The sequence below is a fragment of the Pan troglodytes genome, chromosome 4 (assembly GCF_028858775.2).
Source record: "Pan troglodytes isolate AG18354 chromosome 4, NHGRI_mPanTro3-v2.0_pri, whole genome shotgun sequence".
Lineage (NCBI taxonomy): Eukaryota > Metazoa > Chordata > Mammalia > Primates > Hominidae > Pan > Pan troglodytes.
Genome location: NC_072402.2, coordinates 18261141 through 18285044, shown reverse-complemented (window position 1 = coordinate 18285044; position 23904 = coordinate 18261141). Strand labels below are relative to the sequence as shown.

The 23904-nt window shown below is 43.9% G+C and overlaps 3 protein-coding genes across 3 annotated transcripts; 1 reads left to right on the top strand and 2 right to left on the bottom strand.

Moving 5' to 3' along the window:
* Positions 1–1967: 1967 nt before the first annotated feature.
* Positions 1968–2540, top strand: LOC129144128 (histone H3.Y-like). Its single transcript, XM_054685354.2, has one exon. It carries the CDS (start codon positions 1968–1970, stop codon positions 2538–2540), a length of 573 nt encoding a protein of 190 aa, XP_054541329.1.
* A 13248-nt stretch (positions 2541–15788) lies between these two features.
* On the bottom strand, positions 15789–16887 carry LOC129144127 (TATA-box-binding protein-associated factor 11-like protein 12). Its single transcript, XM_054685353.2, has one exon. It carries the CDS (start codon positions 16885–16887, stop codon positions 16291–16293), a length of 597 nt encoding a protein of 198 aa, XP_054541328.1. The 3' UTR covers positions 15789–16290.
* A 5615-nt stretch (positions 16888–22502) lies between these two features.
* LOC129144126 (TATA-box-binding protein-associated factor 11-like protein 5) lies at positions 22503–23252 on the bottom strand. The gene has a single exon (XM_054685352.2). The coding sequence runs from the start codon at positions 23097–23099 to the stop codon at positions 22503–22505; it is 597 nt and encodes a 198-aa protein (XP_054541327.1). The 5' UTR covers positions 23100–23252.
* Between the last annotated feature and the right edge of the window lie 652 nt (positions 23253–23904).

Below are 23904 nucleotides of genomic sequence, written 5' to 3'. Positions count from 1 at the left end.
GCAGTGGGCTTGGTGCACGCCATGGTGTGGGTTCACTGCTTTTCTTGTGTGACCTTTCACAGGGGACAGCCCATGGGTCACTTCCCCAACACCGCGTACAAAATAAAAATCATTTTCCTCTGGGCCCCAGCCCTGATAGAAAGGCCTGATCTTAGAGGAGAAAGTACTGGTTCCAGTCTTTCTATGACAAGACCCTCTGCAGGCTAGGGCTTCAGTATCTCATCACATCCTGGACTCAACCATGATCCAACGTCTTTCTTATAGCTTACGTTGGTCTCACCCAGATGAAGACAGCAGCCTGTTTCACAATCCCTTTTAATCATATTTATATCTCAGACCAGGCACAGTGGCTCATTCCTAATATCCCAGCATTTTAGGAGGCTGAGGCAGGCAGATCACTTGAGCTAAACGGCTAATGATCAGCCTAGGAAACATGGCAAAACTTCCTCTCTATAATTTAAGAAAAAAAATTAGCTGGACATGGTAACTGGAGCCTGAGGATTCACCTACTCAAGAAACTGAAGCAGGAGGATCACTTGAGCTCAGGAGTTGGAGGCTGCAGTGAGCTGAGGGCACCACTGTCATTTCGCCTGGCTGACAGAGCAAAACCCTGTCTCAAAAATAATAACAATCATCATCATCACGTTTGGATCTCTGAGGTCAATGCATGGGTAGGCATTGTTCTGGGGCTTCCTAGTTAGAGGAAGAAAGGTACATGGGCTTTGAGCATCCTGTGGACAGGGAGCTGTTTTCAGAGAGAGAAAAGAAACCCTCTGAAGAGGCTATGGTGCATTCACACTGAATCCTAAAGCTGCTATGACTTAGGAATTTTTCTCATATGGGATTTAGAGACAAAACAAACAGAAAGTCTTCCCTTACAATACTCTATCCTGAAAGCCCTGGGCTAAGAGCACTGGAATAGTTGTCCTTGTAAATATTAAATACCATTTCAGGTTTCCATATTCCCCTTCCCAGTTCACTTCATCCTCATGGGATCTGATGAAGACCTCATGATCTCAAGCCTTGGTGTTTTTCCACACACATGTAAGTTGTCTAACGTGCAACTTGTTTTTGTTTTTCTTTTGAGATGGAGTCTCACTTTGTCACCCAGGCTGGAGTGCAGTGGTGTGATCTCGGCTCACTGCAACTTCCGCCCCCCAAGGTTCAAGCAATTCTCCTGCCTCAACCTCCAAGTAGCTGTGATTACAGGTGCATGCCACCACACCTGGTCAATTTTTGCATTTTTAGTAGAGACGGGGTTTCACCGAGTTAAGCCAGGATGGTCTCAATCTGTTGACCTCATGATCCATCCACCTCGGCCTCCCAAAGTGCTGGGATTGCAGGCGTGAGCCACCATGCCTGGCCTAACATGCAACTTTAAGTAACTATTTCCTTGATGTAAATAAAATGTAAACTTTCAGAATCCATTCGGCACCCAAAACATTAAGTGACAGATCTCATTTATCATCCCTCCCACAATGCACAATCCAGAGGTCTGTACCTCTCTTGGGTGAGGAAGAAAGCAGGGACTTAATGGGCTTTCACAGCCCTGATTAGGTTAAGCATCTGCTGCAGCACAGAACCCAGTGGAAGGTAGCTGGGTGGGTCTAATCCAATCATCCAAGCCTCCTATAAATGACTGAATTTGGCTGAGATCACAGAGATCTCCAGCTAGAGCAAGACTGCCTGGGAGAAAGATTCCCCACTGCTGTGTGTAGACCTAGGAATCCCAAGGCTACTCAAGGAGACTGAATAAAGGGACCTCAGACCCACTGATCAGTGAGCTGGTAAGTATGGGGCTGGGTTGGAAGGGGCTAAGTGTATGGCAGCATCTTCTGCATAGATCCCAACACACAACCTCTCTGAATCCTGCCCACAGCCTCACCACCATTGCTGTCTGGTACCAGCACTGCTTCCAGTTCACCAGGTCCAGCCCAGTGACAAGGGAGAGGACACAGCCCTACACCATGGCTCGCATTAGGCAGACTGACCACAAAGCCACCGCCTGGCAGGCCCCCAGGAAGCCCCTGGCCACCAAAGCTGCCGGCAAGAGGGTCCTGGCTACACGAGGGATCAAGAAGCCTCACCGCCACAGGCTTGGCACCCTGGCGCTGCACAAAACCAGGAGGTACCAGAAGTCCACGCAGCTGCTTCTGCACAAGCTGACCTTCCAGCGCCTGGTGCACGAGATTGCCCAGGCCATCAACCCAGACCTGCACTTCCAATGTGCGGCCACTGGCGATTTCAGGGAAACAGCGAGGCCTACCTTGTCCCCCTCTTTAAAGACATCAACCTATGTGTTATCCATGCCAGGTGTGTCACAATTATGCCCAGAGACATGCAGCTGGCCTGCCAACTCTGCAGAGAGGGTGCTGAGGAGCCCACGCTCCTGGGAAATGCTGCACTCTAGACGGCTTCGTTTCCATTTGGTTGTGTTTTTCAACGTCTCTGTGTTAATCATAGTTCTGATATTAGCAGTTCTCTTCATTTTTGGTTTTATGTCCCTCATGGGGTCCAAAAGCAGCCCTGAACATGATTAGGAGTAACAACACAGGCAGATATAAAGGGTATGAGTGTTTCTGTTTTCTTTTGTTTGTAAACTTTCCATCTACATTGAGGGTCTAATACATTCATGTCAACTGGGAATTTCTCACTGAACGCCTTTCAACAGTTCAAATCAAGAACAATTGTGAAAAAATTTGTTCATTAGTATTATTGAAAACCAAATAAATTTCTTATTGGTGGCAAATAGATAATGTCTCCTGCATTTGATCAAACAGCAGATGCGATCCACACTTTGTCTTTTCCTGTGTGTTTGTTTGCTATGAACATACATTACACCCTACTTTCTAAAATGTGAATAGAGTCTCTATACACAAGTCATTTCACATTATGGGAGGCAAGAACCAGTGTGGGTCTGTTTGTGGGTGGGAAAGGGAGAGAGGCACCTGTGAGAAGTCCGATGCAGTCCATCCCCAGAAGCTCAGCATCCTACAACGAGGTCATAGCCCTGGCCATGGCTGGAATGATACAGGTCTTGGTTAGGGAAGTGGTAGGAGAGGCCCTGCTTGTATTTGAGATGTGGGGAGACATGCCCCACTGCAGCCCAAGCATTGGAGGGAGACCTTTCTCAGGGGATAGACAAGTGACCATTTCTCAAACACCTACTACAAAACAAAGTCATCTTCCTCTGGGCCCCAGTCTAGAAAGAAAGGCCTGATCTTAGAGGAAAAAGTACTGGTTCCAGTCTTTCTATGACAGAGCCCTCTGTAGGCTGGAGCTTCAGTAGCTCAGCCCATCCTCGACTTATCCATGACTTAACATCTTTCTTACATTTTACATTAGTCTCACCCAGATGAAGGCAGCAGCCTGATTAATAATGTCATCCAATCATATTTGTATCTCAGATGGGGCACAATGGCTTATTTCTATGATCAGAGAGCATTTTGGGAGACCGGGGTTGGTGGATCACTTGAACTCAGGAGTTCCAGACCAGCCTGGGCAACATGACAAAACTTCCCCTCCACAATTAAAATGGAAAAAAAAGAAAGCTAAATATGGTGGTTGGTGCCTGCTGTTTCAGCTACTCCAGAGACTGAGGTAGGAGGATCTCTTGAGCTCCAGAAGTGGAGATTATAGTGAGCCGAGATGGAACCACTTCCCTCCTACCTGGCTGACAGTGAAATCCTGGCTCAAGAAAATAACAATCATTATCATCATGTTTGGGTCTCTGAGGTCCATGTATGAGCAGGCATTGTTCTAGGGCTTCCTAGCTGGAAGAACAAAGGTACATGGGCCTTGAGCATCCTTTGGATGGGGAGCTGTCTTCAGAGAGAAGAAAGAAACCCTTTTAAGGGACTATGGTGGTTTCATACCGAATCCTTAAGTGGATATAACAGGATTTTTGCTCATATGTGATTTTAAGGAGACACAACAAAGTCCTCCCTTACAATACTCTATCCTGAAGGTGCTGGGCTTTCTAAGAGTACTGGAGTAGTTGCCCTTGGAAACATTTAGTACTTTTCCGTAACTTTTCCTGGGGAATCAAGCACCTCTTTCCCAGCTTGTAAAAATAAAAACGAAATTAAAAAACTATTCTTCTCTAAAATGACTCTTTTCACTTTCCTATCAAGACTGTTTCATGTCGGGGAGTGATGTTTGATGATGTCAGAATGGTAACACACTCTGGGAGCCACATGGAAAACTAAGAGAAGGACAGACCCCAGATACTCCGTCTCATCTGGGCACTCCTTTCCACACCTTCACCTCCAAGGAATGGCCCCAATGTAAACTAGGTTTATGGCTGAAATAACATGTTTATTTCTGTTTTGTGCTTCTCTAAAACAGAAATACGTATGATGACAATACATTTTCATACTAGATAATATTCAATTGTTACTTGATTTTCCAAATTATTCTATAAGAACACAAAAATTAGAAATAAAATTCCCTCTCAGTGTAGGATTTGACCATTAAATATTTTGTGTAATTGAACATTATTTGTAATTATACTGACATGTAATTGATCCAATACCCTGAATATAAGATAAATGGTAACAAATGTATAACCTACTGGAAGAAAACAGGGGATGTCCTCATTGACAATGGTTAACCCAATGATTTTTGGAATATGTCCCAAAAGCAGAGACAGCAAGAGGGAAAATACATAAATGGATTGCATCCAAATGAAAAAACAAAAAATCTGCAGAGCCGACAAAACAATCAACACCATGAAGACACAGAATCATAAAGAGAGAAAATATTTGCAAACCCTACATTCAATAAGGAATTAACTATTTACTGTCCAAAATATACTAGGAACTCTAAGGACTCGAAACCAAGAAACAATACAATTTAAAAACTGGGCAAAGGAACTCAATAATAGACATTTCTGAAGAGAAGCCATGAAAGTGGCCACCAGGTATATATCCATATATACCTGCTGTTACTAGTATATATATATACTCAACATCACTAATCTCCAGAGAAATGCAGATAAAAACTGAAAGAAGATAACACCTTATGTTCATTAGAATGGCTATGATCAAAACATCAAAGGACAAAACTTGTCGATGAGGATGTGGAGGAAAGGGAGCCCTTGCATTCTTCCTCGCCATGTAAATTAGGAGAGCCATTACAGAAAACAGTATGGACCTTCCTCCACAAACTAAACAAATACAGCTACCATATGATGCAGCAAGCCCACACTCGGAGGTGTATATCAAAAGGAAATGAAATCGGTCTATTGAAGAGATATCTGCACTCCCACATTGATTGCAGCACTACTTACAAGACCTAAGATAGGGTATCCACCTAAATATCCAAAAGCAGATAACAGGAGGAGGAAAATCTGACATATATACACAAGGGAATACTATACAGCCTTAAAGAAGAAGGAAATCTTGTCATTTGTGACACATGGGTACACCTGGAGAACATCATGCTAAGTGAAATAAGTCAGGCATAGGTAGGAACACAAATACCACATAATCTCAATGCTATGTAGAATGTCACAAAGGTAGTCTGATGGATGTAAAAGAGAAGAAAGGTGGTTATTTGGTGCTGTGGTGACAGGCGGTGGGGAATTTGAGAAGACATTGGTCAAAATACACAACATTTCAGTTACATAGGGGGAATAAGTTCAAGGATTATTGTATAACATGATGACTACAGTTAACAATATATCGTATTTTTGAAAAATCCCATTAACATGGATGTGCAGTGTTCTGACCACAGTAATATATATGTGAGGTAATGAATGTCAATTACCTAGATTTAGATATTAGACAATGTGTACATACTTTAAAACAGCATTATGTACATAAGAAATATATACAAAAAGATGTGTCCACACTTTAAATATGAATACACAAGTCAATAGTTGAGTGGTTGCAAGGGACTGAGAGTGAAGGAGAAGTGCAGAGACTGGACAGAGTATGATTGCATGGAAGTGAAACTAGTCCATAGAATACAATAATGGTGCATACATGTAATTATGCCTTTGCTTGAATCCATGGAATATACAACACTGAAGTGAATCCTAAGAAGAGCGATGGAGTTGCAGTCACAGTGATGTGTCCATGTAGGTTGAAAGGTTGTAGACAACGTACCACTCTGGGGCAGAAAGTTCATAGTGAAGGGGGCTATGCATATGTGTGGTGAGAGGATATTGGGGACCTATGTTCCCTCTGCCCAATTTTGGCATGAAACTAAAGGTTTGTTACAAAATGATCTCTATTTTTAAAGAGAAATGTGAACTTATTTTGTGAGTATTGATTATCCTGGAAATTCCTGTTCTGTGTGTGGTATATGCATTGCAGGCATGGGCATTAAATTTATACTATAAGTTGTCAGAGAAGCCTGTGCACCGTGTATTGAAATAGGGGCCTTTGGTTGGTGTGTTGTTTATTTGTTTGTTTCTTTTCTTACTCTGCTTTGCTTTTACTCATGAAGCCAGTAGTATGAAGGTAGCTGCTGAGTCCTCGGTTCAGCAACTCAGTGAACTCAGGGCTGGCTTCGCGGGGCTTCATGGCATTTCCAAAGCAGGCAGTGGAAAGAAGGCTCACCCCCTCCATCAAGGTAAAAAAAGACCCGGGGAGGGCTTCAGTGACAGGCACATATGACCATTAGATCAAAAACCTCAGCTTCCCCCGAAGGCTACGCGCAGATTTCCATGAATGTCACTTTGGGAGAGAAAAATGCTCCCAGAGCATCCCTGGTAGAGGAGTGACCATTTCGGTTTGCATCTTCTCCTGCTGGTAAGTCGGGTGGGTTGGAAGGGGCTCAGTGTGTGGGAGCATCTTGTACATGGATTTCAACTCACAGGCTCTCTGAATCCTGTCCACAGCCCCAATGCCCTTTCTCTCTGACTCCAGCGCCGCCTGCAGTGGGCCAGGCTCAGCCCAAGGAGAGGGGAGAGGCTACTGCCCGCCCCCATGGGGCCCATCAAACAGACCGCCTGCAAAGCCACCACCTGGCAGGCCCCCAGGAAGCCCCAGGCCACAAAAGCTATCGGCAAAAGGGCGCCCTCTAGAGGATGGATCAAGAAGTCTCACAGCTGCAGACCTGGCCCCATGGCGCTGAGTGAAATCAGAAAGTACCACAAGTCCACTCAGCTGCTCGCTCCAGCACAAGCTAACCCTCCAGCGCCTGGTGCGCGAGATCCCCCGGACCATCAGCCGGGACCTGGGCTTCCAGAGCGTGGCTGTTGGTGCTTTCAGGGGACCAATGAGACCTACCTGGTGCGCCTCTTTGAAGACACCAACCTGTATGTCATCCATGCCAGAAGCGTCCCAATTATGCCAAGAGACGTGCAGCTGGCCCACAGCCTCCGTGGAGAGGGTGCTGAAGAGCTCTCCTGGGAAATCTTGCATTGTAAATGGTTTCCTTTGCGTTCTGTTGTGTTTTTCCTCTTCTCTCTGTTAATGATAGATATGATGTTAGAAGTTGTGTTCAGTATCAGTATCATTTCCTGCACGGGGTCTAAAAGTAGCTAAGCATACGATTGAGAACAGAAACCGAAGCAGAAATCACAGGTAGTGACTGTTTTTCTATTTTCTTTTAATTGTAAATTTTCAATCTACATTGAGGAGTTAATGCATTCATGTCAAGTGGAAATGTCTGAGTGAACACGTTTCACTAGTTCAAATCAAGAACTATTGTGAAAAAACTGGTTCCTTAATTTTATTAAAAACCAAAGAAACTTATTGGCGTCAAACCGATAATGTCTCCTGTGATTGATCAAACAGTAGAGGAGATCCACACTTTGACTTTCTCCATATACAGTTCCATGTTTGCAATGTTCCCTGTCACCTTGGCTGTTCCTCCTAGTTTGCGATGAACATACATTGATCTCTACTTTCTACAACATGAATAGACTCCGTATGAATACACTCTGTATCCACAAGTCACTTCACATTAGGGTTGGCAGAATTACCAGTGTGGGTGTGTTTGTGGTGGGAAAGGGAGAGAGGCACCCTGTAGAAGTCGGATGCATTCCGTCAGGTGCAGGTCAGTGTCCTAGAACCAGGTTACTGCCATGCACATGGCTGTAATGACCCAGAACTTTGTCGGGGAGGTGGTAGGAGAAGCCCTGGCCATGTGTGAGATGTGGGAAAATGCCCCTGTTACACCCCAGGCACTGGAAAAAGGCCTTTCACACGGGACAACCCAGGTCCCGCTTCCCCAACATCCAGTACAAAAATAAACTAGAAAAATCATCTTCCTCTGGGAAGATATTGGTCTCACCCAGATGAAGGCAGCAGCCGGTTTCATAATCCCTTTCAATCATGTTTATATCTCAGACCAGGCACAATGACTCATTTCTGTAAAACCAACATTTTCGGTGGCCAAGGGCAGCAGATCGATTGAGCTCAGGAGTTCCTGTCCAGGCCAGGAATCTTGGCAAAACCTCCTCTCCATAAAAAAAATAATAATAATAATTAGCTGGGTACAGTTGCTGGTGTCTATGGTTTCACCTACTCGGAGGCTGAGGTAGAAGGACTGATTGAGCTCTGGAGGTGGAAGTTAAAGGGAGCCAAATTGACATCACTGCCCTTCCACTTGGCCAACAGAGTAAGACTCTGTCTCAAAAAACTAACAATCATTGTCATTATATTTGGTTCTCTGAGGTCCATGCATGAGTGGGTGCTTTTCTGGGTCTTCCTAGTTGGAGGAAGAAAGGGGCATGGGCCTTGGGCATCCTGTGGATGGGGAGCTGTTTTCAGAGAGAAAAAAGACATCCTTTTAAGAGACTATGGTGGATTCACACTGAATCCTGAAGTTGCTATGACTTTGGATGTTTTTGCTCAAATGTGATTTTAAAGAGATAAAACAAACAGTAAGTCTTCCCTGACAATACTCAATCCAGAAGGTCCCGGGCTTTCTAAGAGCACTGGAATAGTTACCTTGTAAACATTTAATACTTTTCCATAATTTTCCTGGGAAATCAACCAACTGTTTTTCAGCTTGCAAAAATAAAAATGAAATTAAAAATTAGTTTTTCCTCTAAAATGGGTTTTTTCACATTTGGACCAAGATTGTTTTATGTCACGGAGTGATCTTTCATGATGTTAGGAGGGTAGAACACTGTAGGAGCTGCATGAAAAACTACACAGAGAAACACAAACCCCAGAGACCCTGTCTAATCTCTTCATTCATTTCCACACATTCGCCTCCAAAGAGCTGGTCCCAATGTAACCAATGCTAATGGCTGAAATAACATATTGATGTGTGTTTCGTGCATGTCTAAAACAGAAATGCATACAATAACAATATATTGTTATACTGCATGATGTTTTATTTTTAGTTTATTTTGCAGATTACTGTATTAAAAATATAATGTCCTCTCACTGTAGGATTTGAGCATTAAATATTTTGTGTAATTGAAGCCTATTTGTAATTATACTGACATGTAATTGCCAAATACCATGTATATAAGATAAACGGTAATAAATATATAGCAAAAATAAAATGGAGTTCCAGTTTTTGGGGTGACTCCTAAGGAAATTCAATGTCATCACTCTATCTTCACAATGAGAAAAAAACTGAAAAAGCAAAGAATCAATATCTCCTTGGAAATCTCTCTAAGTGATGATGTCAGTGGCAAATACAAAGAGCAAACAAAAAGATTTCATGGTTTTCTATCTTCAAAGTATGCTATCAATCTGTAGGAACCAAAATGGCATAACACTGGCATAAAAACAGACACTTAAGCCACCGGATCAGAGCAGAGAGTCTAGAAATCAGTCCATCCATATACAGCCTACTGATAGTTTAAAAGGGTGCCAACAACCCACCACCACGAAACCACAGTTTCTTCCATCAATGGCGATAGGGAAACCTGGCAGCCACATGAAGAAAAATGAAATTGGACCCCTATATCTTACTGTACACAAGAATAAATCCCAATAAATTAAAAACTTGAAACTATCAACCAACTAGAAGAAAACAGGGGACATCCTCATTGACTCTGGTTAAGCCAAAAACTTTTGGAATATGACCCAAAAGCACAGACAACAAAAGGGTGAATAGACAGACGGATTGCATCCAACTTAAAAAAAAAATCTGCAAAGCCGACAAGACAATAAACATCATGAAGAGACAAAATCAAAATGAGAGAAAATATTTGCAAACCCTACATCATATAAGGGATTAATTACTCTCCAAAATACTCTAGGAACTCAAACGACTCAATAGCAAGAAACAACACAATTTAAAAACCGGGCAAAGGACCTAAATGACATACCTTTGTGAAAAGAAGACATACAGTGGCTAACTGGTATGTATATACATATATATGCTCAACATCGCTAATCATCAGAGAAATGCAAGTTAAAACTGAAAGAAGATACCACCTCACACTCATTAGGATGTCTATGATCAAAAAGTCAAAAGACAACACTTGTTGATGAGGATGTGGAGGAAAGGGAACCCTTGCACTATTCATGGGAACGTAAATTAGGACAGCCATTATAGGAAGCAGGATGGACGTTCCTCCAAAAATGGAAAGAATAGAGCTACCATATGATCCAGCAATCCCACACTGCCAGGTATATACCAAAAGGAAATGAAATCAGTATTGAAGAGATATCTGCACTCCCACGTTAATTCACAATAACTAAGATATGGAATTCACCTAAATGTCCAAAAATGGATGACAGGATAGGGTAAATCTGATATACATGCACAATGGAATACTATGCAGTCTTAAAGAAGGACATCTTGTCATTTGTGACACATGGGTGCACCTGGAGAACATCATGCTACGTGAAATAAGCCAGGTGTAGGAAGACAAATACCACGTCATCTCAATGATATGTGGAATCTCACAAAGTTAATCTAATAGATGTCAAAAAGAAGAATTCTGGTTGTCAGGGGCTGGGTGGCTGTGGGTGAAGGATTGAGAAGACGTTTGTCGAAATACACAACATTTCAGTTATATAGGGAGAATAAGCTCAACGACTATATTACAACATGGTGACTATAGTTTAACAATAGATCATATTCTTGAGAAGTGCTATTAGCCTGGATGTGAAATGTTCTCACCAAAATAATACATATGTCAGGTAATGGCTGTCAGTTACCTAATTTAGATATTAGACAATGTGTACATACTTTATAACAGCATTATGTACATAAGAAATATATACAATGAGATGTGTGTATTTTAAATACAAAGAAATAAATCAATAGTTGAGTGGTTGCAAGAGACCGAGGGTCAAGGGGGAGTGCAGAGACGGGACACAGTGCATTTGTACAGAAGTGAAACTAGTCCACAGAATGCAATAACGGTGGATACATGTAATTACACCTTTGCTCGAGTCCATAGAACGTACAACACCCAAGTGAGTCCCTAAGGAGAGCTATGGTCTTGGAGTCAGAGTGCTGTGTCCATGCAGGTTGAATGACTGTAGCCAACATACTACTCTGGAGCAGAAAGTTGATAGTCAAGGGGGCTATGCATATGTGGGGAAAGGGGATAAGGGAAACCTCTGCTACTTCTGCCTGATTTTGCTGTGAACCTAAGGTTTTCTACAAAAGTAGCTCTCCTTTTAAAACAGGAATGTGAACTTATTTTGTGAGTATTGATTATCATGGGATTTCCTGTTCTGGGCATGGTCTGTGCATTGCATAGAAGGGCATTCAATTTCTACTACAAGTATCAGAGAAGCCTGTTAATAGTGTATCAAAATAGGGGCCTTTTGTATGTGTATTGTTTGATTGTTTGTTTGTTTTTGTTTGCTTTACTTTTTCTCATGGAGCCAGAAGTATGAAGGTAGCAGCTGTGACCTGGGTTCAGCAGTTCAGTGAACTCAGGGCCTTCACTGGGCCTCATGCCATTTCCAAAATGAGCAATGGAAACAAGGTTCAGCCCTGGCGTCAAGGTAAAAAAAGGAGCCAGGATGCCTCAGTGACAGGCATATATGACCATTTGATCAAAAAGTCTCAGCTTCCCCCAAAGGCTACCCCCAAATTTCCACGAATATCACTTTGGGGGAGAAAACATGTCCCCCGGAGCATCCCTAATAGAGGAGTGACCTTTTTGATTTTCCATCCATCCCTCCAGGTTTCAACTCATCCTCAGAGAACCTGAGAGACACCTCACGATGGCACCCTTGGTGTTTTGCGGCAGTCACAGAAGTCATCTAATGTGCAACTGTATTGAAATGTCTTTTTCATTGTAACTTCCATGATGATCATGAAATGTCAACTTTTGGGATCTCTTTGGCACCTAGATTCTAGCTAACTCTCACCTATCATCTCTCCCATGAGGCACAGTCCAGAGGTTCAGCCCTCCCCGGGCTGCATGCAGAACCCAGGACTTGATTGGGTTTTCACAACCCTGATGAGGTTGAGGGTCTGGCGAAGCAGTGAGAGCAATGGAAGGTAGCTGCGTGGGTCTAATGCAATCATCTGAGCCCCTTATAATAGGCTGGACTTGGCTGAGACTACACAGATGTCCAGCCAGAGCCAGGCTGCCTCGGGGGAGGGAGATTCCCCACAGCTGATGTGTAGACCAAGGAAGCCCAGGACCCCCGGGAGACCGAGCAGCAGGACCTCTGACCCACACACTTGCGAGCTGGTAAGTCTGGGGCTGGCTTGGAAGGGGTTAAGTGTCTGAAGAGTCTTCTGCATGGATCTCAACTCGCAGACTCTCTGATTTTTGTCCACAGCCCCACCATCATTGCAGTCTGAAACCAGCGCTGCCTCCAGTTAACCTGGCTCAGCCCAAGGACAGGAGAGAGACCACAGCCCCAGGCCACTGCATGCACCAAGCCAACAGCCAGCAAAGCCACCGCCTGGCAGGCGCCACGAAGACCCTGGCCACTAAAGCCGCCAGCAAAAGAGCACGGCCTACAGGAGGGATCAAGAAGCCTCACCGCTGCAGGCCTGACAATGCGCGAAATCAGAAAGTACCAGAAGTCCACGCAGCTGTTACTCCTCAAGCTGCCCTTCCAGCGCCTGGTGTGCAAGATCTCCCAGGCCATCATCCTGGTCCTGCGCTTCCAAGCGCTACCATTGGCGACCTGCAGGAGCCCAGTGAGGCTTACCTGCTGCACCTCTTTGAAGACACCTAGCTCTGTGCCATCCATAAAAGCCCTGGCCTCTTCTCCCCTATATATGTATATTAGTGCTCTGCTTTGTACCCTCTTCCATAGGAAACAAAAATCCATCAGTTGATCATTTAAGCCTTTCTAGTTTGGGTACAAATTTTAGTGTAGTTGTACTTGTATGCTTTGTACTTTATACTTCTAAAGATTAGACCCTAGATAATATGTGCTTGGAATAGTGGAGCTAGCTTACTTAAACTTTATTTAGGCATTTTGTGGGGGCAAAGGCAGGCAGTGAGGATGTTAAGCTTATCCCAAAATAGTGAATTTTGGAAAATAGTCAACTACAGTCACTTTATTTGTGAGGTATCTTGTCACCAATTAACCAGCACCAATCAGAGACCACATTTTTCTAGGCAGTCTCCAACTGTACATTAGGAGGTAGACTTTAAGAATAGTGATGAAGCTCCAGGAAAAAATTCATTGTCATTAACATGTAATACAATCAGCCATGAAAGCTGTCAAAGATTTCTGCTGGAAAGATACCACTTCCTACAGGTTTCTTTCCTGAGAGCCGTGACTATATGATACTATATATTGAGAACATTTAGTATGTGATTATTAAAAAGTCAGAAAACAACAGATGTTGGCAAGGCTGTGGAGATATAGAAACACTTTTACAATGTCTGTGAGAGTGTCAATTAGTTCAACCATTGTGGAAGACAGTGTGGCGATTCCTCAAGGATCTAGAACCAGAAATACCATTGGACACAGCCATCTCATTACTGTGTATATACCCAAAGGATTATAAATCATTCTACTATAAAGACACATACACACAATACATTGCAGCACAGTTTACAATAGCAAAGGCTTGGAACCAACCCAAATGCCCATCAATGATAGACTGGATAAAGACCATGTGGCATATATACACCACGGAATACTATGCAGCCATAAAAGAGAATGAGTTCGTGTTCTTTGCGGTGACATGGATGACACTGGAAACCATCATTCTCAGCAAACTAACACAGGAACAGAAAACCAAACACCACATGTTCTCACTCATAAGTGGGAGTTGATCAATGAGAACACATGGACACAGAAAGGGGAACATCACACACCGTGGTCTGTCAAGGGGTGGGAGGCAAGGGAAAGGACAGCATTAGGAAACATCCCAATGCACGTGGAGCTTAAAGCCTAGATGATGGGTTGATCGGCGCAGCAAACCACTAGGGAACATGTAAAGCTTTGTTACAAACCTGCACATTCTGCACATGTATCCCATAACATACAGTAAAAAAGAAAAAAAAGAATCTGTAAGAACGCTGAACCTTCTCAGCTAATCCAATTTTCCTTTCTGAGAAAACAACACTGTGTTCCTGCTCCTGAGCTGACCTCTGAGACCTTGATGGGAACTTGTTTCTGTCTTCAGCAGTTCAGCTTTACTCAGACCCCATTCAAAATATTGAGTTCCATGAGAGGCCAGAGAAATGTTATAGGCTTGTGTGTGGAATCACCATAGCACTGCTCTCTACAGATGCTTCTCTCCACCTCAGGCTGCTTGGGCCAGGTTCTCTTTTCCTCTACTGTTCAGAAAGTGCTAGACCTGCAACACCTGACACAAAACAGCTTCCATGACTCCTCAGTGCCATGGAAAAGGAATGAGCTGAGAGCAATCTAAAGACTGGGAGATATTAAGTCTCTTGGATCTTACTTCTTTTGGTTGCTCCAGCACTTTAATTCCTGAGAGAGCCCTCCCATCTCCATCAGTTCTTCCAAGAACCTGTACCCTCCTTGTGTCTCTAAGACACACTGGTCTAACTTGTTAGATGCCTTTACAAGAAAGTTGGTGAAATAAAAGGAAAGCTAAACCATGTCAGAATATGGAGGTATGAAACAGAATTTCCCCATACTTGGTAACGTTTAGAAATTTGTGTGATACCCAAAGGCAGATTCTATGTACACTCAGTCCTATTTTCAGAGCAAAAGCTGAGTGTATGAGGAAATAAAACTGTATTTTATGGGGGAATCTTTGGCTTCAGGAAGAAAGAGTAAATATTATTCTCCATTCAATATTAGAGCTGAACTATGGGGTCTTTTTGATCCTTTTTGCTTACACTGTGTGAATCAGAGGGCACATGGCAAAGGTAAACAGGCAGAAACAGCATCGTGGATATTGGTGAGCTGTGCTGGGAAGGTTCACAGTGATTCTATAATAACTCTGAGGTCTTTATTCGATAATGAAAAATTACTCTTTTCCGTCATAAAGGTAAAGCAGAGTATGTACAAGTAGAGTATTGAATAACTTTGTCACTCGTGATGAACCTACTTGGTCCAATACTTTAACAACTTCCCCAATGTCTCCGTACTCAGGTTTGATTTCCTGAGTGGCTCATTGGTAGAATGAATAACATCAAGACTCCTCTAAAGCAATGTTTGGAACTAAATTTCAGTGTCTCCAGAAGCACTGGTAAAATCACCATGTGTAGCGAACGTGCAGTATAAATAGGCTCTGTCTGTGTCTTTGGAACTGCCCATATGATCATTACAAATGGAGGCTTGAGGAAAGGTGGTTTTGGAATTGGTTTCTCTCTAGTCTTACACGATGCACCTATACTATATTGCATTATGATAAACTAAAGGGTCACTTGCTGACGTAAAGCAAAGTAGGCAGGAATGGAAGAGTCAACATGGAGAAAAAAAATTCTTTGTGATTATATTTTTATTTCTGCAGTTTGGAAAACAGTTTAACTGCTTTTGTGATGACTAAAACAAATACATATGAGCATTGAAAATCAGAGAGGGACAACAAATGGGAAACATTTCTGGAGGCTTCGCTTACCGAAACCCAGACATCAGCATACAAGGTAAGACACAGCAACACCAGGCTTCAGAATGAATCCGTACAAATCTCCTGGAAAGGGCTTCCCTCTCCGAATGCAGCTACCTGTCCACAGGAGGCTCAAGGCCCAGGCATCTTTATTCTTCCAACTAGAAAGACTGAGAAAAATGCCTCAATATGCCCCTGGAGTCCCAAACATTTAGCCAAGGCCACTGTGAAACAATCTGCTGTCTTCACCTAGGTAAGGTCAACTTCACAGTATCAGACACTAAGATTGTGGGTGAATCCAGGGTGGACTGAGATAAGGAAGCTCCAGCAAATGCAGTCCTGTCATTGGAAGATGAATGCGATACTTATTCCTGCACAAACAGACCCTTCCCTCTGGCCTTGGGCCTAGAACATGATTTTTTTATAGTTGCTGTTGGGGAAGAGGCCCTTGGGCTTTAACCTGCGAACGGCCTCCCTTAAATGCTTGGGCTGCAGCGGGGGCGTCTCTCCCCACATCTCGCACACGTCCAGGGCCTCTTCCACCACCTCTCCGACAAAGACCTTAGCTATTCCAGCCATAGCAATGGCGGTGTTCTCAGACACCGATCTGCCACTGATAGACTGCATCAGAGCTGCAATGCGTGCTTTTGGGAAAGCTGATCGGCGACACACTTCGTAGCGGGCCAGCTGCTCCTCAGACATGGCAGAAAGCAGGGCTGTCATCCTCTGAGCCTCCTCTGCATCCACGGTGGGCTTCCTCTCCTTCTTCCCCTTGGTATCTGTTTTCTGTCTTTTGGCTGCAGGAGGAGCTGAGGCTGATGCTTCATTGTCACCTTCTGTGAGGTCCATGACATCCTGACTCCTGAGCTCACTTTCCTGATCCCTGGGTTCTTCCAAGTTCCCATCTAGTTCCTCAGGGATTCTATCCTTGTTGCTGCCCTTCAGACCTCGGGGCATGGCGAACATCTCAGCAGACACACCTGTTTGCCTGCCTGTCTCCATGGGTGAGATTGAAGTCTGCTCCGTGACAGCAACTGTAGAGGCAGAAGTTCCGGCTGGGGTGGTTTGATTCTGGATCTGCAATGAGAACCTTTCAAAGAGTTTAGCTGCTGTGTTTCTGCTGAGCCAGTTTAACCATAACTGGACACAGCCCCCTGCCTCCCCTTCCCACACACAAACACACACACTGAATGTTCTCACTTCCACAATGTGAAGAAATTTGTGGAAGGAGAGTATATTAGTTTTAGATCAATGCAGAATCAATTCTCACCAATTTGGGATATTTAAAACAAACACCAGCTCACAAGTCAGAAGTACTGCTAGGCCAAGTGACTGCCTCCTGCTCAGAGTCACACGAGGGACCTTCAGGATGGGTCTGGCTGTGTGGTCGTTACCTTCACGTGAGAAGGGTCTGTCTTCGATCTCATTTGAGTTGGTGGCAGAATTCAATGCCTTAGGGTTGTGAGCCCCAGGCCCACTTGTTTGTTCTGCCTGCTGCCGTGAGGATGCTCTCAGCTCCTACAAATGTTGCCCAGGTCTGGGCTGTGAGGCTCCCTGGGTGTGCACAGCCAATGCTGGGGAATCTCCCACAGGGGAATGTAATCTCAGGGAGGTTCAGTCCTCCCTTATAAAGAGCTCAGATGATTGAATTAGACCCAGCCCTTAGCAGCTATTGGTTCAGGATATCCCTAATCTAATCAGGAAGTTGGGCAGGCTCATCAATTCGTGGTTCCGCCCACACCCAAGGGAGGGGCAGACACAGGGCGAGTCTCTGAGGGGTGGGAAATGCAGGGGGCATTTCAGAATTCAGTCTCCTTCACAGAATCACAAAGTTCACATTTCACAACAATAAAGAAACTATTTACAGTAAAACTGAGATATTTTATGAAGTTGCACATTAGAAAACTTCAATGTCTGAGAAAAAAGTCTCTAACTCACAGGGAAACAAGTGTTTTATCAAATACTCTGAAAATAAAATGGGCTGGGTGAGGGGAATATGAAAGTATTATTTCAATTTTATTTTATCTTATTTTATTTTATTTTATTGATTTATTTTTGAGACAGAGTCTTGCTCTGTCCCACAGGCTGGGTTACAGTGGCCTGATCTCAGCTCACTGCAGCCTCCGCATCCTGGGCTCAAGGGATTCTCCTGCCTCAGCCTCCAGAGTAGCTGGGACTAAATGTACGTGCCACCACGCCAGGCAAATTTTTGTCTTTTTTAAAGTAGAGACGAGGTTTCACCATTTTGGCCAGGTTGGTCTTCAACTGCTGACTTCAGGTGATCTGCCCCACCTTGGCTTCCCAAAGTGAAGGGACAATAGGCATGAGCCACTGCGCCCAGACTATGATAGTTTCACACTGAAGCCTGAAGCTGCTCTGCCTTAGGATTTTTCCTGAGTTTTACTTTCTTGTCAGGATGAGTTGCTAGTTCATCTTTTCTGTTGGATCTTTTAGAAAGGCATTACTGATGAGATTATGGCTTTCTCACAAGAAATACTACTTTGGTGGAACTCTATTGAAATTAACAGTACCTTAAGTTTCCAATACTTATCAAGTACAATATTTGAACATGCCATGGTAGGTGAACGTGTAAGAAGCAGAATTTGGCAAACTCCATTTTTTTCAATTTTGATGGTTTCAGGTTTTTTGGTTTCAGCCAAACTAAAGAATGTCCTAATGAGCTGTCAATTCACAGGTCACAACAGACAATTTTTGAAACTAAATCACAGTTTAATTTTTGGAGTATGATTCTAAAGAAATTTGAATAATCTGGTGATATTGCTAACACAAAACATGGTTGTTCAGGCTTTCATCTTTAAAAACAAACGAAATAGGATGTGGAATTCTCGCATTTTACCAAACAGCAGTATGCTCCCTTGAATATGTGACTAGGAAAAGTAAGTCATTGGAAAAAAATAAATAAAGGAAAAACCTCCTCTGTCTCAATAATAGTTTCATTGAGAAAAATGTATTTTTTAAAAACTGCTGGCTATGTCTTGATATTTTTAGACATGGCAATAAGTTGAAATTTCATGAATCGTCTCTCTAACATTCATGCTACTTAAGAAACTCTTCCCAAGATTGGACTGCATTCATTTCATAAAAGCCCTGCCCTCCTCTCCCCTATGTACGTATATTGGCACTCTGCTTTGTACCTTCTTCCATAGGAAACACAAATCCATCAATTGATGTTTTAAGCCTTTCCAGTTTGGGTACAACTATTTGTATAGTTGTAAGATTTGCACTTTATACTTCTAAAGACTAGACCCAGATAATATGTGCTTGGGAATAGTGGAGCTAGCTTGCTTAAACTTTATTTAGACATATGCTAATTACTTGTGGGGAGCAAAGGCAGGCAGTGAGGATGTTAAGCTTATCCCAAAATAGTCAATTTTGGAAAATAGTCAAGTATGGGCCGGGCACGGTGGCCCACGCCTGTAATCCCAGCACTTTGGGAGGCCGAGGCACCCAGTCTCAAGGTCAGGAGATCGAGACCATCACCATTAACACGGTGAAACCCGGTCTCTGCTAAAAATACAAACATTAGCTGGGCGTGGTGGCAGGCGCTTCTAGTCCCAGATACTCAGGAGGCCGAGGCAGGAGAATAGCATGAACCTGGGAGGCGGAGCTTGCAGTGAGCCGAGATTGCGCCACTACATTCCAGCCTGGGCAACGGAGTGAGACTCTGTTTCTTTCGTAGGTATCTTGTCACCACTTAAGCAGCACCAATCAGAGACCACATTTTTCTAGGCAGTCTCCAAATGTACATTATGAATAGTAATGTACTTTAAGAATAGTGATGAAGCTCCAGGGAAAATTGCATTGTCATTAACATGTAATACAATCAGCCATGAATGCTGTCAAAGATTTCTCCTGAAAAGATACCACTTTCTACAGATTTCTTTCTTGAGAGCTGTGGCTATATGATATTATATATTGAGAAGATTTAGTATGTGATTATTAAAAGGTCAGAAAACAACAGATGCTGGCAAGGCTGTGGAGATATAGAAACACTTTTACAATGTCTGTGAGAGTGTAAATTAGTTCAACCATTGTGGAAGACAGTGTGGCGATTCCTCAAGGATCTAGAACCAGAAATACCGTTGGACCCAGCAATTTCATTACTGGGTATATACCCAAAGGATTATACATCATTCTACTATAAAGACACATATACATGTAAGTTTACTGCAGCACAGTTTACAATAGCAAAGACTTGGAACCAACCCAAATGCCCATCAATGATAGACTGGATAAAGAACATGTGGCATATATACAGCATGGAATACTATGCAGCCATAAAAAAGAATGAGCTCCTGTTTTTGCGGTGACGTGGATAACACTGAAAACCATCATTCTCAGCAAACTAACACAGGAACAGAAAACCAAACACCCTATGTTCTCACTCATACGTGGGAGTTGATCAATGAGAACACACCGACACAGAGAGGGGAACATCACACAGCGTGGCCTGTCAAGTGATGGGAGGCAAGGGAAGGGAGAGCATCAGGACAAATATGCAATGCATGCAGGGCTTAAAGCCTCCATGATGGGTTGATAGGTGCAGCAAACCACTAGGGCACATGTATACCTTTGTAACAAACCTGCACATTCTGCACATGGGTCCCAAAACTGAAAGTTAAAAAAAAAAAAAAATGCGTAAGGACACTGAACATTCTCAGCTAATCCAATTTTCCTCTCTGAGAAAACAAAGCTGTGTTCCTGCTCCTGAGCTGACCTCTGAGACCTTGATGGGAACTTGTTTCTGTCTTCAGCAGTTCAGCTTTACTCAGACCCCACTCAGACTATTGAGTTCTATGAGGGGCCAGAAAAATGTTCTGATATTCTAATTAGAACATTAAAATATTCTAAGCTTGTGTGTGGAATCACCATCAGCACTGCTCTCTACAGATGCTTGCCTCCACCTCAGCAGACCAACGTGCTTGGGCCAGGTTCTCTTTGCCTCTACTGTTCAGAAAGTGCTAGACCTGCAACATCTGACACTATACAGCTTCCATGACTCCTCAGTGCCATGGAAAAGGAATGAGCTGAGAGCAATCTAAAGACTGGGAGATATTAAGTCTCTTGGATCTTACTTCTTTTGGTTGCTCCAGCACTTTAATTCCTGAGAGAGCCCTCCCATCTCCATCAGTTCTTCCAAGAACCTGTACCCTCCTTGTGTCTCTAAGACACACTGGTCTAACTTGTTATATACATTTACAAGAAAGTTGGTGAAATAAAAGGAAAGCTAAACCATGTCAGAATATGGAGGTATGAAACAGAATTTCCCCATACTTAGTAAAGTTGAGAAATTTGTGTGATACCCAAAGGCAGATTCTATGTACACTCAGTCCTATTTTAAGAGCAAAAGCTGAGTGTATGAGGAAATAAAACTATATTTTATGGGGGTATCTTTGGCTTCAGGAAGAAAGAGTACATGTTACTCTGCATTCAATATTAGAGTTGAACTATGGGGTCTTTTCGATCCTTTTTGCTTATACTCTGTGATTCAGGGGGCACATGGCAAAGGTCAACAGACTGAAACAGCACCTTGGACATCTGTGAGCTGTGCTGGGAAGGCTCATAGTGATTCCATAATAAATCTCCGGTCTTTATTCTATAATGAAAAATTACTCTTTACATCATAAAGGTAAAGCAGAGTATGTACAATTAGAGTATGGAATAACTTTGTCACTCGTGATGAATCTACTTGGTCTGATACTTTAACAACTTCTCCAATGTCTCTGTATTCAGGTTTGATGTTCTGAGTGGATCATCGGTAGAATGAATGAAATCAAGAATACTCTAAAGCAATGTTTGGAACTAAATTTCAGTGTCTCCGGAAGCACTGATAAAATCACCATGTGTAGCCAACGTGAAGTATCAATAGACTCTCCCTGTGTCTTTGAAACGGCCCATATGACCATTACAAAAGGCGGCTTGAGCAAAGGTGGTGTTGGAATTGGTTTCTCTCTAGTCTTACATGACGCATCTATACTATATTGCATTATAATACAGGAAAGGGTCACTTGCTGACGTAAAGCACCGTAGGCAGGAATAGAAGAGTCAACTTAGAGAAAAAAGTGCTTTGTAAATTTATTTTTATTTCTGAAGTTTGGAAAACAGTTTAACTGCTTTTGTGATGACTCACAAAAATACATATGAGCATTGAAAATGTACAGAAGAACAACAATTGGGAAACATTTCTGGAAGCTTCAATTACTGAAACCCAGATATAAGCATACAAGCTAAGACACAGCTACACCAGGCTTCAGCATGAAACCATACAAATCTCCTGGGAAGGGCTTCCCTCTCTGGATGCAGCTACCTGTCCACAGGATGCTCTAGGCCCAGGCACCTTTATTCTTCCAACTAGAAAGACAGAGAAAAATACCTCAACATACCATGAAAATGACGAAACATTTAGCCAAGGCTCCTATGAAACGATCTGCTGTCTTCATCCAGGTAAGGGCAACTGCACATTTTAAGACACTAAGATCCTGGGTAAATCCAGGGTGGACTGAGATAAGGAAGCTCCAGCAAACGCAGTCCTGTCATTGGAAGATGAACGCGGTACTTCTTCCTGCACAAACAGACCCTGCCCTCTGGCCTCGGGCCTAGAACATGATTCTTTTGCAGTTGCTGTTGGGGAAGAGGCCCTTGGGCTTTAACCTGCGAACGGCCTCCCTTAAATGCTTGGGCTGCAGCGGGGGCGTCTCTCCCCACATCTCACACACGTCCAGGGCCTCTTCCACCACCTCTCCGACAAAGACCTTGGCTATTCCAGCCATGGCAATGGCCGCGTTCTCAGACACCGAACTGCCAGTGATAGCCCGCATCAGACCCGCAATGCGTGCTCTCGGGAAAGCTGACCGGCGACACACTTCGTAGCGGGACAGCTGCTCCTCAGACATGGCAGACAGCAGGGTTGTCATCCTCTGAGCCTCCTCTGCATCCACGGTGGGCTTCCTCTCCTTCTTGCCTTTCGTATGTGTTTTCCGTCTTTTGGCTGCAGGAGGAGCTGAGGCTGAGGCCTCATTGTCACCTTCTGGGAGGTCCATGACATCCTCACTCCTGAGCTCACCTTCCTGATCCCTGGGTTCTTCCGAGTTCCCATCTAGGTCCTCAGGGATTCCATCCTTCTTGCTGCCCTTCAGACCTCGGGGCATGGCGAGCATCTCAGCAGACACACCTGTTTGCCTGCCGGTCTCCATGGGTGAGATTCAAGCCTGCTCCGTGACAGCAGCTGTACAGGCAGAAGTTCCGGCTGGGGTGGTTTGATTATGGATCTGCGATGAGAACCTTTCAAAGATTTTAGCTGCTGTGCTTCTGCTGAGCCAGTTCCGCCGTAACCGGACACGGCTCCCGGCCTCCCCTTCCCACGCACAAACACACACACACTGAATTTTCTCACTTCCACAATGTGAAGAAACTTGTGGAAGGAGAGTATGTTAGTTTTGGGTCAATGCAGAACGAATTCACACCAATTTGAGATATTTAAAACAAACACCAGCTCACAGGTCAGATGTTCTGCTACGACAAGTGACCACCTCCTGCTCAGAGTCACACGAGGGACCTCCAGGATGGGTCTGGCTGTGTGGTCGTCGCCTCCACCCGAGAAGGGTCTGGCTTCGATCCGATTCGAGTTGGTGGCAGAATTCAACAATGCCTTGGGGTTGTGAGCCCCAGGCCCACTTGTTGGTTCTGCCGGCTGCCGTGAGGATGCTCTCAGCTCCTACCCGTGTTGCCCAGGTCTCGGCTGTGAGGCTCCCTGGGTGTGCACAGCCAGTGCTGGGGAATCTCCCACAGGGGAGCGTAATCACAGGGGGGTTCAGTCGTCCCTTACAAAGGGCTCAGATGACTGAATTAGACCCAGCCCTTAGCAGCCATTGGTTCAGGATAGCCCTAATCTAATCAGGAAGTTGGGCCGGCACATCAATTCATGCTTCCGCCCACACCCAAGGGAGGGGCAGACACAGGGCGAGTCTCTGAGGGGCGGGAAATGCAGGGGGCATTTCA